Genomic DNA, 17,001 nt, shown 5'->3' with positions numbered 1-17,001 from the left:
CCACACATGGTGCAACATTGTCATCTGACTGCCTTCTCTTCTAGACACCTACAAGTTCCCGATCAGTATCTGCAATTATTTTGGATCCAAACAAGCTGAAATTTGTGGTCAATTTGCCAGTTATTCTTGATCCATTTGAACTTTGTACGTATAAAGTAAAAAAATGTCGGTCAGGCAGAAGGGTCTGATCACGTCTTAGCTTAAATGGCCACACTGTATAATACTTTTACCAGCTTTCCAAGCAAACAGCAAAGTAGGACTAATGGTCTATACAAACGGTCAGACTTGCTAGATGAACGATTTGAACGATTTTGTCAACGATGAGCGATTGAATAATTTCTGACACTATTTAAAATGAATGAAATCGTCCAAATCTTACTGCAAACACAGTCGATGACAGATCTTGTTATCGGACATGCTGGCACGCATATCGTTCGTCGATGCATGCCCATATGTCAAAGATATGAACGATAACTATTGTAAAAACCGTTTATATCTGATAAGAAATCTGACCAGTATGCACCATTAGAGCACAGACATGTGTTGTTCAGATAAATATATATATATATATTAAAAAAAAAAAGTTAAATACTATAAAGTGTATCCAGCTGGAGCTGGCAACATTTTTTCGTTTATTTTAACAAACTCAAACTTTGTAACGTGAATTTGGTGGCAACAGAGTAGCCCAAATCAACACGCCCTATAATCACAATCATACCACGCCACCACAAATCGACCACATACCCGCCAATTACAATAATTCAACCTTATCTAGTAACTGGCTCTCAAAATCATGGCATGGATGGGACGTTAGAAATGTGTACTAAAGTAACCTGAACACATTACCAGTAACTTACTTCATGCGTAATTAAAGGCTCCTGAAAAAACATGCATGAGTGCTGAAACAATCTTTAATTAAGCTCAACGTTTTAGAGAATTTCACACGTCAGAGAGTGGAAAGCGCCATTGTGGTTCATTTTGTTTTATTTGTATGCTTATTGGGAGGGGTTGTGAAGACTTCTCATTTGTTTCCACAGGCTGCTATCCATTAATTGCACAAATTTCTAAATTACCACATTTGCACACTTCAGAGAGGGCAGTGACTGAAAACATAAACCATCACAATTATATATGCCCAAAGGGTACTGAAAAGTATTCAATCACCCCTTCGACTTGGGACGGTAGAGGGATATATAAATATATAGCACAATAAATAAAGCAATATGCAGATGTGTCCTCATACACTATTGCTGCGGTCACGCCAATCAGCCCTTCTCGGCTCGCCAAGTCCCCTTTTAAATGTGTGTCTTAGTCGCAACGTGATGCAACAAAACCGCTTTACCAGACTGTACTGATTCGTTTCATATGCAGCTCTTAGGGGTACATTTATTAAAGTGAGAGTTTTTAGAAGTGAGTTTTGAAAGTGATGTTGCCCATAGCAACCAATCAGATTCTAGCTATTATCTTCTAGAAGGTGCCAGTCAAATGTTAAGTAGACTCTGATAGGTTGCTTTTAAAGCTCAATTCTGAAAACGCTCACTTTAGTAAATTTATCCCTTATACTCATTTGTCTGAGTCACTTGAAACTTCACTAACTTCACAAGTCCATAGGGGAGCCAAAACGAAAACACTGAACTAGAACTACATTCAACAACCTGAGTGAACAGAAGACTGCGACAGAAGGTCCCAGAGATTAATTAGAGAAACGGATTTAGCGGTAAATACCAAAAATCCACTTTGCTCATTCATCCTATCTATGGACACTGCCATACCTTGGGGACGTTTCAGAGCTGCTCCAGGGGAGGGAAAGTATGTCACGCTACAACTGGCAACATCCAATACAAACTGAAATTCACACACACACTCCGAGAAACATGGCAAGAAGAACCAGAAGTTCACCTATAGGTCACCAGCCATTGTCACACAAGAGACCAGCACCAGGTGACCACCAGTCTATCTGAAGAATCACAGATCTTGACACAGATTTGCAAGCCATGCACTACTCCAACGGCCAAGACGATCCATGGGCCAGGATAAGAGACAAAAAAAACAACCACATGAGAGACAAACACCCAAACAAGAAATACCCTGCCTCAACAAACCACCTAGCACGGTGACTAACAAGAGAGGTGACCAAAGCAGCATACAGTAAGTCCTATAAAGGCAATAGCCAACAAGGAAACACACAGGAGAGAAACAGAAAAACTAAAATTGCTTAATCCTCAAACAGTGAGCGTTTCACCAATGAACGCAGATAGGACCAAACCTGGATCAAGCAAAGTCCACCATTGACACTTGCACCAGCCTATGGCTGGCGGTGTCTCCTTCTGAACTTTTTCTAAACGTGGCCTGTGTGGCTGCAGCACGGTGTCTGTCTGCAGCCATGATGCAGACAGAATTTGGCAAAAAGTTTGCTACGCTGTGTCAAATTTGGTGTAATAATGCAGTCCAGGCTTCTATAGAGTATGGTGTAATAATGCAGTCCACGCGTCTCTATAGAGTATGGTGTAATAATGCAGTCCAGGCGTCTCTATAGAGTAAGGTGTAATAATGCAGTCCAGACGTCTATAGAGTAAGGTGTAATGATGCAGTTCAGGCGTCTATAGAGTATGGTGTAATAATGCAGTCCAGGCGTCTATAGAGTATGGTGTAATAATGCAGTTCAGGCGTCTATAGAGTAAGGTGTAATAATGCAGTCCAGGCGTCTATAGAGTATGGTGTAATAATGCAGTCCAGGCGTCTATAGAGTATGGTGTAATAATGCAGTCCAGGCATCTATAGAGTAAGGTGTAATAATGCAGTCCAGGCGTCTATAGAGTATGGTGTAATAATGCAGTCCAGGCGTCTATAGAGTATGGTGTAATAGTGCAGTCCAGCCGTCTATAGAGTATGGTGTAATAATGCGGTCCAGGCGTCTATAGAGTATGGTGTAATAATGCAGTCCAGGCGTCTATAGAGTATGGTGTAATAATGCAGTCCAGGCGTCTATAGAGTATGGTGTAATAGTGCAGTCCAGCCGTCTATAGAGTATGGTGTAATAATGCAGTCCAGGCGTCTCACCTTCCCATCTGGATATGTAATTTCTCCCTGGACATCATCATTTTCTTTAGCTGGAGAGTTCTCATTCTTCTGTTCTGTATGCAGCGCCTTGTCTATAACCTGCAGAGAAGGGCAGTGCTATAATATGGATTATTGACACATCATCAGCACATAAATACTGATATACATCTGCATTACATACATGACTAAGGGCGGTATTCAATTAGTTTCGCACCCGTGATACTTTTTCGCATGCCGTACTTCTCGCCGACATCGCTTGTTTTAGCCGCGAAAACTTTACGTGCACGTCCCCGCTATTCGCCACATTCAATTCCAAAAGACGCAAAAACATGTCCTGGTGAATGTGAACCAGGCGAAAAATGCTGTCAGAATTGGGGAAATCAGCCTGACACCCCCAAAAAGATGCACTAACATTGGGGATCAATGTAGATGTCCCAGAATAGTGTTAATAAAGCTATTTGGGATACTTAAGTAGTGTCAATTGCCTCTTATTAGCGTCTTTACACAAGTGGTGAAGAATAGCATTAAGCAGTATTTTTTGGTGAAAATAAGTAGTCCTGTCAAATTTGTGGTACTTGAAAATGGGTGCGAGCATGATTTAAAGTCGCTAAAGTGAAGTTGTAAAAAAAAAAAAAACGCACCTCAAGCAAACACCTGCAATCAAAAAAACACCTCCCCATACTTGCGGACCCCCCAAAAGTCTATTTCGCTAGTTTAAAAGATTGACCCCCAACACTTTCCACTTTTACGCCCCCATTTTCAAAGTGCTTTTTTTTGAGGTGTTCCTCACTTTTTTAAAGGTTTTTTTGATGCAGTTATCCTTTGGGGGGTTATCCCAAGGATGCTGAGTGGTTCCCCACCTTTGTACAAAACTAGGCTTTTTCATTTCCCCCAAAGTCTACAGTACTGTGGATAGATTATAGCTGTACACAATGTGTTTGCTTACAGGAAGACCATCAAAGACCAATGGAGCACAATGGAAAAACAAGAGATATGGTAAGAACTTACCTTTGTTATCTCTGTTTCTACGAAGTCCTTAGGGTCCACAGGGATACCTTGGGGTTTTAGGTGACGTCAGGAGATCTGGCACCGAGCAGTTAAAAACTTTCCTCCCAGGATGCAACGGTCTCCCCTAAACCCCGCCCTCCGGGCCAGAGGCACCTCAGTTTTGTAGCAAGCCAAAGGCCGGAGGAGGAGCACAGAGAAAAAGTCTGGAACACACAAGAATCACATTCTCACACAAAGGAAACAGAAGACTGGTGACCAGAACAACGCTCTACTGAAGCACATAGCGTCAGGGCGGACGCCTTGTGGACCCTAAAAACTTTGTAGAAACAGAGATAACAAAGGTAAGTTCTTACCATCTCTTGTTTTCTATTTCAGGGTCCTTAGGGATCCACAGGAATACCTTGGGGATGTCCCAAAGCAGTATCCTTCAAGGGTGGGGACGCTCCTGGGCAGAAAGGAGAATCCGCTGCCCGAAGGAAGCATCCTGAGAGGCGAAGGTATCAAATGCATAATACCTTACAAAAGTATGAACAGCCAAGGTGCCACGACGAGCTGCCCACGAAGGACCCACAGACAGAGTAGAAATAGCTCTCACAGAAGGTGGGACAGGAAGGCCTTCCCTAGAGTACGCCACAGAAATGGCCAGTCAAATCCATCTGGCCACACTCTGCTTACCAGCAGGCCAACCCCTTTTGTGAAATCCAAAAAGAACAAAGAGTTAGATTTCCGAAGGGAAGAGGTACGGTCCACATAAATTCTGAGGGCATGTACAATATCCAAAAAGGCTTCACCCGGAGAGAAGTCCGGAGAATTAAAGGCAGGCACAACAATTTCTTCATAGATGTGAAAACTGGACACTACCTTAGGCAGGAAAGCAGGGTGAGTTCTAGGCACTGCCCTGTCCTGGTGAAAAACTAAAAAGGGGGAACGACAAGAGAGCGCCCCCAACTCCGAAACCCTTCCTGCCGAAGCCATGGCCAGAAGAAAAAGTCTTAACTGTAAGCCACTTGAGGTCCACTGATTCCAGTGGTTCAAACGGAGGGCCCTGTAAGGCCCTGATCCCAAGGTGCCACGGGGGAACATAGGGAGGCTGAATGTGAAGGACCCCTTGAAGAAAAGTGCGAACCTCAGATATAGGGGCAATCCTTCGCTGGAACCACACAGATGTGGAGATGTGTACCTTCAGAGAGGCGAGGCGCAGACCAAGGTCCAAACCCGCCTGCAGAAAAGCCAACAGTATGGAGATCTTAAAAACCTGAGGGTCATAACCCTGAGGACGACACCATTCAAAATAGGTTTGCCACACCCTGTTGTAGATCCGAGCCAAAGCAGGTTTGCGAGCCCTTATCATATCCTGAACCACAAAGGATGAGTAACCTCTAGACCTTAGTCTCAAGAACCACACCGTCAAAGACAGACGAGCCAGGTCCGGGTAAAGGCAAGGTCCTTGTGACAACAGGTCCAGACGTTGAGGCAACAGCAGTGGGGCGTCTATGGAGAGAGTCTGAAGATCAGAGTACCAATGGCGTCTGGGCCTCGTTTGAGCCACCAGTACAATCTTTCCCCCCTCCTGTTTGAACTTTCAAAGTACTCGAGGAAGAATGGAGATTAGAGGAAACAAGTATGCAAACTGGAAGGTCCATTTGACTGACAGAGCGTCCACCAGTACCGCAAAGGAGTCCCTTGTTCTGGACCTCTACCTTGGCAGCTTATGATTTTGATAAGAGGCCATGAGATCCAGTTCTGGCAGGCCCCACCTGTCCACCAGGAGTTAAAACACCTCTGGGTTAAGAGACCACTCCCCTGGATGCATGTCGTGACGGCTGAGGAAGTCTGCTTCCCAATTGAGAACTCCCGGAATAAAAACTTATATGGCTGGTAGATGTTTTTCCGCCCAAGTCAAAATGCGAGATACCTCCGACATTGAGGCATGACTTAGAGTACCTCCCTGGTGATTTATGTAAGCCACTACAGTGGCATGGTCCGTCTGAACTTGCACGGGTCTTCCATGCAGGAGAAGCCCGGCTAGTTGAAGGGCCTTGAAAAATGCTCGAAGTTCTAGGAAGTTTATGGGGAGAGTAGACTCTTCAACAGTCCACCGACACTGGAAGGAGCGTGATCCCCAAGCTCTTAGGCTGGCGTCCGTCGTCAGTAGAACCCAGTCCGGGATCCAAAAGGGACGGCCCATATTGAGATGAGGCGTCTAGCCTCCAGGCCAGAGAGAGCAGCACCTCAAGAGAGAGCACCATCGTCTGAGACTTCAACCGATGGGGCAACCCATTCCAACTTGAGAGAATCAAATCTCTGCAGAGGTCTGGAATGAAACTGGGCATATTCCACAATGTCGAATGTTGAGGCCAGGGAGCTCAGCAATTGCATGGCTGAATGGATGGACACTCGACGAGAGTGGAGACATCTGCACACTCGCATCTGCGAAGTGGATATCTTTTCTATTGTCAGAAAAATCAGTCGTTGTTGGGAATCTAAGAGAGCCCCCAGATGTAACATCCTCTGAAAGGGCATCAAGGAGGACTTCTTCCAGTTGATTAACCACCCATGAGACTGTGACACCGAAAACATCTCTGCAGATCTTGCTAGTAGTAACAGATCGTCCAGATAGGGCAACAGGCGTACTCTCTGCAGCCGCAGATGAGCCACCATGACCTTGGTGAACCCTCAAGGAGCAGTAGAAAGGCCAAACGGGAGAGTCTGGAATTAAAAATGTTGCTGTTTGAATAGCAAACCTGAGGAAACGTTGGAGTAACGAAGCAATGGGAATATGCAGGTATGCATCCTGAATATCCAGGGACACCATAAAGTCTCCAGGTTCCATAGCCAGGATGAAGGTCCATAAAGTCTCCATCCGGAATTTTGGGACCCTGAGAAACTTGCTCAGGGATTTGAGGTTGAGGATAGGCCGAAATGAACCATTTGGTTTCTGCACTAGAAATAGGCTGGAATAATATCCTGTTCCCCTCTGGGGAGCCAGAACTGGGACAATTACTCCTGCAAACAGCATAGCCCGAACAGCGTTCTGAAGCTGCAAGGCTTGCAGCTTCATCGGGCTTGTGACGAGACCCTTGTGGTAGGGTCTCGTTGCCGCAAGCCCTGGAGAGCTTTTGGCTTTATCTGAGCCGAAAGCACTCCCACTGACATCACTTGTGATGTCAGTGGGGCCGGCCCCAGATGGTAGGCGTTCCCATGGGAACGCCTCAGTCTGGCCAGCCACGCCCCTGGCACGCCCACCTAAGGGGGCGTGCTGTCACTCACCATCGACAGCACGCCCCCTTTATAGTGAGACCCATAGCGACGGCTTGCCCCTCACTATACGGGTCTCACGCATGCGCACAACGGAGCTGGCTCCGTCGTGCGCATGCGCACTGGGCCAACATCGACCCGCTTGCGAGCGCGTCTGAATTAGGCCCATAGTCCTTCCCGTGCCAGGAAAGGTAGGCAGAAATTTGGACCATGAACTATAAAAGGTACCAAGCTTACTCTGGCGCAGGTAGTGCTTGGTCATTGTTAAGACTTTTAGGGGCACTTACAATTAACCACAGGAGTTACCCCAAGGCTAACTGACAGTCCGGACCTATAAAAGTCCATGCTTAATGCAGCCTCTGTGGTTTCTCGTGCGGGGAAACCCATATGTTCCAGCATTTTCTGTGGATTCTATGGGTTATCGTTCGTTACCCCAGAGTCTACCGTACAAGGAAAATGCTATATAAATGGAATGAAACTGGGCATATTCCACAATGTCGAATGTTGAGGCCAGGGAGCTCAGCAATTGCATGGCTGAATGGATGGACACTCGACGAGAGTGGAGACATCTGCACACTCGCATCTGCGAAGTGGATATCTTTTCTATTGTCAGAAAAATCAGTCGTTGTTGGGAATCTAAGAGAGCCCCCAGATGTAACATCCTCTGAAAGGGCATCAAGGAGGACTTCTTCCAGTTGATTAACCACCCATGAGACTGTGACACCGAAAACATCTCTGCAGATCTTGCTAGTAGTAACAGATCGTCCAGATAGGGCAACAGGCGTACTCTCTGCAGCCGCAGATGAGCCACCATGACCTTGGTGAACCCTCAAGGAGCAGTAGAAAGGCCAAACGGGAGAGTCTGGAATTAAAAATGTTGCTGTTTGAATAGCAAACCTGAGGAAACGTTGGAGTAACGAAGCAATGGGAATATGCAGGTATGCATCCTGAATATCCAGGGACACCATAAAGTCTCCAGGTTCCATAGCCAGGATGAAGGTCCATAAAGTCTCCATCCGGAATTTTGGGACCCTGAGAAACTTGCTCAGGGATTTGAGGTTGAGGATAGGCCGAAATGAACCATTTGGTTTCTGCACTAGAAATAGGCTGGAATAATATCCTGTTCCCCTCTGGGGAGCCAGAACTGGGACAATTACTCCTGCAAACAGCATAGCCCGAACAGCGTTCTGAAGCTGCAAGGCTTGCAGCTTCATCGGGCTTGTGACGAGACCCTTGTGGTAGGGTCTCGTTGCCGCAAGCCCTGGAGAGCTTTTGGCTTTATCTGAGCCGAAAGCACTCCCACTGACATCACTTGTGATGTCAGTGGGGCCGGCCCCAGATGGTAGGCGTTCCCATGGGAACGCCTCAGTCTGGCCAGCCACGCCCACCTAAGGGGGCGTGCTGTCACTCACCATCGACAGCACGCCCCCTTTGTAGTGAGACCCATAGCGACGGCTTGCCCCTCACTATACGGGTCTCACGCATGCGCACGACGGAGCTGGCTCCGTCGTGTGCATGCGCACTGGGCCAACATCGACCCGCTTGCGAGCGCGTCTGAATTAGGCCCATAGTCCTTCCCGTGCCAGGAAAGGTAGGCAGAAATTTGGACCATGAACTATAAAAGGTACCAAGCTTACTCTGGCGCAGGTAGTGCTTGGTCATTGTTAAGACTTTTAGGGGCACTTACAATTAACCACAGGAGTTACCCCAAGGCTAACTGACAGTCCGGACCTATAAAGGTCCATGCTTAATGCAGCCTCTGTGGTTTCTCGTGCGGGGAAACCCATATGTTCCAGCATTTTCCGTGGATTCTATGGGTTATCGTTCGTTACCCCAGAGTCTACCGTACAAGGAAAATGCTATATAATTGAATAGCTTTGGGCGTGAAACTCTGAGTTTAACCCCTCATCTAACTGAATGTGCCCCTTAGGGTGCTGCCTGGGACTGTGAGACATAGCAGGTAGCACAGAGGGTAATGGACTGTCCTTCGAATACCAAAAGTACTCTGGCATTTGGTATTCACACCCCTTGGCTTTTTACCTTTTTTGTTACATTACAGCCTATAATTTATATTATTTTTTTAATCTGAATTTTATGTGATGGATCTGCACAAAATAATCTAATTTGGGGAAGTGAAATGAGAAAAATATATATAAAAAAAAGAATCTTAATAAAATTCTGAAAATTGGCATGTGCATATGTAATCACCCCCTTTGCTATGAAGCCCCTCAAAAGTTCTGGTGCAACCAATTACCTTCAGAAGTCACATAATTAGTGAAATGAAGTCCACCTGTGTGACATCTAAGTGTCACATGATCTGTCAGTATACTATAAACACACCTTTTCTGAAAGGCCTCAGAGACTGCAACACCACTAAGCAAGAGGCATCACACCATGAAGACCAAGGAGCTCTCCAAACAAGTCAGGGACAAAGTTGTTGAGACGTACAATTCTGGGTTGGGTTATAAAAAAAAATATCCAAATCTTTGATGATCCCCTGGAGAACCATCAAATCCATCATCATCAAATGGAAAGAACATGGTACCACAACAAACCTGCCAAGAGAGGGCCTCCCACCAAAACTCACAGACCGGGCAAGAAGGGCATTAATCATAGAGGCAGCACAGAGACCAAAGGTAACCCTGAAGGAGCTGCAGAGTTCCACAGCAGAGACTGGTGTATCTGTGCCTGTGACCACAATAAGCCGTTCACTCCATAGAGCTGGGCTTTATGGAAGAGTGGCCAAAAAAAGCCATTACTTAGTGATAAAAATAAGAAGACACGATTTGAGTTTGCCAAAAGGCATGTGGGTGACTCCCCAAATGTATGGAGGAAGGTGCTCTGGTCAGATGAGACTAAAATGTAACTTTTCGGCCAGCAAGGAAAACGCTATGTCTGGCGCAAACACAACACATCCCATCACCCCAAGAACGCCATCCCCACAGTGAAACATGGTGGTGGCAGCATCATGCTGTGGGGATGTTTTTCAGCAGCAGTGACTGGGTCGAGGGAGAGATGGATGGTCCTAAATACAGGGATATTCTTGAGCAAAACCTGTTTCAGTCTGCCTGTAATTTGAGACTGGGACGGAGGTTCACCATCCAACAGGACAATGACCTGAGGCATACTGCTTAAGCAACACTAGAGTGGTTTAAGGGGAAACATTTAAATTAGGGATGTGCAGGCTCGGATAGGTTCGAGTTTGCACGTGGAGTTCGGATTTTTCCCTCCAAAAAAACGGAACTCAGAACGAGGCAAAACGTCATCTTACATGGACGAACATCATCATTCCTGGTCTTTTGTCCAGGAATGATGATGTTCGTCCATGTAAGATGACGTTTTGCCTCGTTCTGAGTTCCGTTTTTTTGGAGGGAAAAATCCGAACTCCACGTGCAAACTCGAACCTATCTGAGCCTGCACATCCCTAATTTAAATGTGTTGGAATGGCCTAGTCAAAGTCTAATTGAGAATCTGTGGTCAGACTTGAAGATTGCTGTCCACAAGCGGAAACCATCCAACATGAAGGAGAAGGAGCAGTTTTGACTTGAGGAATGGGCAAAAATCCCAGGGGCAAGATGTGGCAAGCTCATATAGACTTATCCAAAACGACTTGCAGCTGTAATTGCCACAAAAGGTGGCTCGACAAAGTACTGACTTTAGGGGGGTGAATAGTTATGCACGCTGAAGTTTTCTCTTATGTTTTCCTAAATGTTGTTTGATTCACAATATAAAAAAAAGACACAACTTCACAGTTGTACACATGTTCTGTGAATGAAATGATGCACACGTTCAAACAATCCATTTTAATTCCAGGTTGAGAGGCAACAAAAGATGAAAAATGCAAAGGGGGTGAATACATTTGCAAGGCACTGTAAATGTTGACCATCAATGTTGAGGACCTACTGTCTCCCCCCAGTATTAGACAAGGATTACTGTGGATCTGATATGCCTTCACCCCAGAATTGAAAGGCAGTCCCCAAAAATCCCTCGTGAGCCCCGACCTATGGATGAGCCTTACTTGCCATCTGGTAGGCTAGAGAGCAAGGGGTAAATTTACTAAAGTGAGTTTTTAGAAGTGAGTTTTAAGTGATGTTGTCCATAGCATCCAATCAGATTCTAGCTAATATCTTCTAGAAGGTGCTAGTTAAATGTTAAGTAGAATCTGATTGGTTGCTATGGGCAACATCACTTTTAAAACTCCCTTCTAAAAACTCTCACTTTAGTAAATTTACCCCTAAGAGTAGAAAGACAACACTTCCCTTAATAGAGGTTTTGGGGTACAGCATTCAGTCCTCCTTGGCCATTACCATTGTGTCTCCTGAGAAAAAGCTGACGAATGGTCGCTGTATAGGATGCAAGTCTGGAAGCACTCCGGGCACATTGCATCAGAGAAAGCATCTTGTAGAACTGAATACACGCCAACCGCAGGCCAGACAATCTGCTGTTACCTCATTTTGTCAAAAGGTGTCACATGTTCAAGACCTAGTTGATCCTGTAACATCCAAGTTAGAGTCTACAAGGAATGCATCCTGGGCACCAGTGCTTTAGCGGGCCCTGCCACCACATTACAAACACTGGTCCTTGTGGCTGCCATCTTTAATACCTGTTGCAGCATTTATTCGGTCTCCTAAATTAGATTGCACTGCAGTGAGTTATAGGAGGTCCCCAGGCTGCTGCATGGAGCGTTGCCACCATTCAGCCTCCCCTGCTTCATTGAAGTGGCTGGAACACCAGGACCAGCAATGCCTCTGGGGTTTACAGTTAAGACTAACTCCTCCTCAATTTGGCAAAGGGCACTACCATATTTAGGCAGGCTAATAGAGGGGGTGATAGAACCTACTACGATCAAGGCAACAACTGAGACTGTCACTGAACCGTGGAAAATTAAAAACAATGTAAATAAGAACAGAAAGCCCTGTACCCAGCTCCTGGGAGAACGGATGAGGTTTAGGTTCTGCACCTCAATAAACACGATTATTTAAAATGGTGGATGTTTATTTTTCTTCAAATGAATGGTCAGAAATAAGCTATAACAGTGCTTACATTAACCGAAGTGAAGGAATTTAAAGTCTGATGTTCGCCTACAAATTAAAGCTCAAAAGTACTCATTCCAGTCCAAAACTAAATCAAGGAACATAATTCTTTAGAAGGTGAAACCATGAGAACTTTGGGTTCTATTTCTAATGAAGGTGTCCACCTCCCCTGAAAGGAGTGTGGACCCGGTACTGCGTCTCAACCCCGGAGACTGGCGTGCGGTGTTAGAAGGACCCAGTCCGGAATCCAAAAGGGGCGCCCCTTGGTGAGGTGGACCGACTGCAGCCACCAAGTCAGAGCTAGACGCACCTCCGGAGAGAGTACCATCATTTGTATCCTTATCCGATGTGGTAATCTGTCCCACCAGGAGAGGATCAATTTCTGCAGAGGCCAGGAATGAAACTGGTCATATTCCGCCATGTCGAATGTCGACACCATGGATCCCAGTAACTGCATGGCTGAGTGTATGGACACTCAGCGACTGTGGAGGCATCTGCGCACTCGTGTCTGCAAAGTAGAGATTTTGTCTGCTGTCAGAAAAATCCTCTGCTGTTGGGAATCCCAGATGGAGCATCCTTTGAGATGGGATCAGGGAGGACTTCTTCCAATTGATCAACCATCCGTGCATCTGTAGGACAGATATTGTCTGTTCTAGGTGGTGGTGGTGAAGTACCTCTGTAGACCCTGCCAACAGAAAGAGGTCGTCCAGTTATGGTAAAAGGCGGACCCCCTGGAGCCGCAGATGAGCTGCCATTACTGCCATAACTTTTGTAAACACCCGAGGTGCAGTAGAAAGGCCAAACTGCAGGACCTGAAACTGGAATGCTGTTGTGACACAGCAAACCTGAGAAAACGTTGGTGAGCTGAAGCAATCAGAATATGTAGGTATGCATCCTGAATAGTCAGAGACACCATAAAATCCCCAGGTTCCATAGCTAGCATCATGGAACGTAGAGTTTCCATCCTGAACCGAGGAACTTGAGATTGAGGATATGTCAGTGGGATCCGTTCAGTTTTTGAACCAGAAAAAGGCTGGAATAATAACCCATTCCCCACTGGGTTAACGGGACCAGTACTATGACCCCAGCTTGGAGCATGGATTATACTGCCTTTTGAATGGCCAAAGCCTTGTCCTTATTGGACAGGAGGCCTGTGCAGAAGAACTGATAGGGATAATGTCTGCGGAGGGGGGGGGGTGTACCGAGAGACCACTTCTCTCAACCAGGTGTCTGTGGTAGTCTGACACCAGCACTGAATTGAAGAAGTCGGCCTCCTAACCTGGGATCCCCCAGGGGGAGGCCCGTCCTGTCAGGCTGAGGGTTAGTCGTCAGACTTGACAGCTGAACGTCTCGCACTCCAGGCTTGCTTCTTAGGCTTAGTAGATTTCTTGGTGGAGGATGGCCTAGGAAAGGACAGGGTTCTGACCTTACCTGGGGCCCGATAGGTCCAAAAGGACGAATTCCGAGACCCAGAGGGAGCAGATGGCAGACAAGTCGACTTAGCTGCTGCCAGTGTATCCACAATTTTGTCCAAATCCGGGCCGAACAGGACCTTACATTTATAAGGTAAACACTCCAAGCCCTTTTTGGAGTTAAGCATCTGCCCCGCAAGAACAAAGCCACAGAGAGCGGCGAGCCACAATAGCCGCCATGGAGATCCTGGCATTCAATAAGCTGACATCCAAGGCCACTTCATTTATATAAGTAGCCGAATCTCGCAGGTTGCTCACAAGATTTAACTGCTCCCTAGTCGCATCTGAAGACAAGGACCCCTCCAGGGTGTTTGTCCAACATTCCATAGCCCGAGCCACCCAATAGATAGCCATAGCTGGTCTGCATGCAGAGTCATCTCCAGATGGTCCACAAGCTGGTCGGACAAAGGAAAAAGAGCTGCGGCCGCCTTTACAGGCTTAAAAAGAGCTGGACTTAGGTGAGGGAGGATCGTCCTCCTCTATGACCAAGGCTGCACGGACAGTTTGTATCAGACCCGGGATATATATCTTAGGCTTGGGCTCCCTCTCACGTATGGAAAAGTCGCAGTCAGAGTCATCCAGGATCGCCCCATCCTCAGATGACACCTCGTCATCATCATACAGAGTAAATTGGGACAACAGCAAAAATATTTTAGCCCGTCTGCCCTGGGGGGCCTCCTCCTGTCGCACTTCTGCAACATTTTGCAATGCAGTGGGAACTGTATTAACCCACTGGGGAGATATCACCTGTAAGGATGCAGCCGGCAGAAGCAGGCTCTGACAGGGCATAAGCTGCTGCTGTGTGAACCCCAGAGGGGAAAACACAGGAGGGGCAGCTAAAAGTCCCGCAATGGCCGTAAGTGCTTGTGCAAAGCACGCCCACGGAGGCTCCTGCGGAGTGACATAGAGGGCCTGGGGGAGCATAGCACCTCAAGCATAATCCCTCCAGTACCATGTCTCCCAACCCTAAGTCGCTGTACAGTCTTTACAGGACAGGAGTCAAATTCGCTGTACATTCTTTACGGTTTGACAGGAGTCAAATGGGCGGGAGTCAAATTAGGCATATCGCTCTCACTGCCAGACATAGAGAAGAGGATACCAATATAATGTATGTGACCCCATGCACAGAATTAACAGACTGAGAGGGTGTACCCTGACAACACCTGTGGTAGGGCTCAGAGAACAGGTAAAGGGAAAGTAAAATGGCTGACAGGTCAGAAAGTGAAACTCAGACAGACACTTGCTGTCATCCCCAGGGAGTCCCTACCCTGAGGGAAAAGACTTCGACTCGGCGTGCACCATCGCGGTGACACGCCGCTTACCTGCATCCCTGTAGCATCCGGCCGCAGTCCAGGGACCCTCCGGGGGCCCGGTTAGGAAATACTCCAGAGGCCCGCCGAGATCTCTGGATCAGTAACGGAGTCTCGGCGCTGAAGGGGTGATAGAGCGACAGCACGGACTTTTCCTGGACTGTCCTTGCTGTCGCTATTTAGAAGCAAACTTCTTTTAAAATAAAAAATCTTCGGGGGCTGCGTCAACAGCTCCCACTGTGCGTCAGTGTCCCGACTCCGGCCGGGCACCCAACGAAACTGAGGTGCCTCTGGCCCGGGGGCGGGGTATAGAGAGAGATTTAAGTGCATCCTGGGAAGAAAAATTTACCGCGTAAGGTACCCGGATGACTCGGCATCACCTATACCCCAAGATCACCCTGTGGACCCCCTATGGACCCTGAAGAATAAAAAAAAATTCAACTGAATCGTTGGGTTACAGATTTGGGTTCTGATATAAATCAAAGGGAGGAGACTTATCTGCAAGAAGTAAATTCAGGGTGTAAACAAGCAATTCAGTACTTCCCACTTCTGAGGGCTATACATGTGGCTTTTAATGCAGGGGTTAGAGGAGGAGTGGGGGTGAAAAGCAAATACATTTTGTGGAAGACTTAATGCTCTGTTTTGTTTCCTAAAGTTCCTTTATTTGCAACATATGGTGCTCATCTCACGCCCGTGGCAGAAATATTATTGTATTTCTATGTTTTTGTGGTAATTGCTGTATATCGAAGGACAGCTGTACTTAACTTCATGTTAAGAGTTTTCATCTACACACGTTATGGTAAATGTTTTCTCCTTAGAGACAACGATCAGGGATGCAGATTGACATCAGCAATAAGATATAGGAAATAGGCTCAGGGGTAGGGGGTCACAATGCTGCCCTTCCTCACACCTATGGCTGACAGTAAGAAGAGAGCTATTCAGAATCATTGGTACATTATTTAGGGAGGGAGCCAGTTGCAGGATACAGCCAATAATAAGTTTAGTTTTACTCATGTGGATTTTACAACACTGGGAAACCATACTAACAAATGTGGGTGAGTTCAGGAACACAGATGTTCAATTGTGCCAGGCCCCGGTCTACCAAGATAAATGAAACATTTTCAGGAGCTTGGTTAATATATGGACAGTTAGATGGTGATTCAACATAGAGGTCATCATATGAACTTTTATTATTACCATATATGTGAGTTTGTGTATATATATATATATATATATATATATATATATATATATATATATATAGCTTCACAGAATACATAAAAATGGCTGTCGTTTGTGTATGTTATTACACATTAATATGGTTGTCCTTTATCTATTTAGTGCCTACTACTCAGTCTGTCCTCTAAACCCATAGTCTGCAGTGTCCCCCAGAGGAAGTTTCAGGTTTAATTTAGAAATGTAGATAAAACATTTTTCGGCCATTAGGATGGGTGGAGAATCTTGGAACACTTTCTTACCTGAGGAGTAGTACTGGCTGCAGGTTCTGTTGCCTTCTTTTTTGTTACGGTTGCTTCCGAATTACTGGAGTCACTGAGAGAAGTCTGTCTAAACCCTCTGGGAGCTAATCCTATGACAGCAATAGGAAGACTTAGAGATGGTCTATTGTGACAATATGGTCTTTATATGTGCGGCCAAATTAAGCTATATTACCAGATCCTGCTCCGATCAAATAAATACTGCTACAATGTTTGTAGCCATGAATAGATGGCATTTAGCTATCTCTTCCACCACATCAGCCTATAGCCCCACTCAGATATTTGGAGTTATATGCAAATGAAGGAGGTGCCAGGTTTGGTAGGTAATCTGCTAGTTTAACAAGAAACTTTGTCACCATCCAAA

General features: G+C 46.1%; 1 protein-coding gene across 2 annotated transcripts in view; it reads right to left on the bottom strand.

Annotated features, from left to right (window-relative positions):
- CPAP (centrosome assembly and centriole elongation protein) overlaps positions 1-17,001 on the bottom strand; it is a 56,659-nt gene that overhangs the window by 11,925 nt on the left and 27,733 nt on the right. For both annotated transcript variants that reach the window (XM_088458540.1, XM_088458541.1), the window contains 2 exons: positions 16,620-16,729; positions 3,061-3,159 (listed from right to left, as the gene is read on the bottom strand). In XM_088458540.1, coding sequence (XP_088314666.1) covers positions 3,061-3,159; positions 16,620-16,729 — 209 coding nt within the window. The remainder of the gene's footprint in view (positions 1-3,060; positions 3,160-16,619; positions 16,730-17,001) is intronic.

The sequence above is a fragment of the Taudactylus pleione genome, unplaced genomic scaffold (genome assembly GCF_031769625.1).
Source record: "Taudactylus pleione unplaced genomic scaffold, aTauple2 ptg000842l, whole genome shotgun sequence".
Lineage (NCBI taxonomy): Eukaryota > Metazoa > Chordata > Amphibia > Anura > Myobatrachidae > Taudactylus > Taudactylus pleione.
The sequence above is the reverse complement of the archived record's forward strand: the minus strand, read 5'-3'. Positions and strand labels throughout refer to the sequence as shown.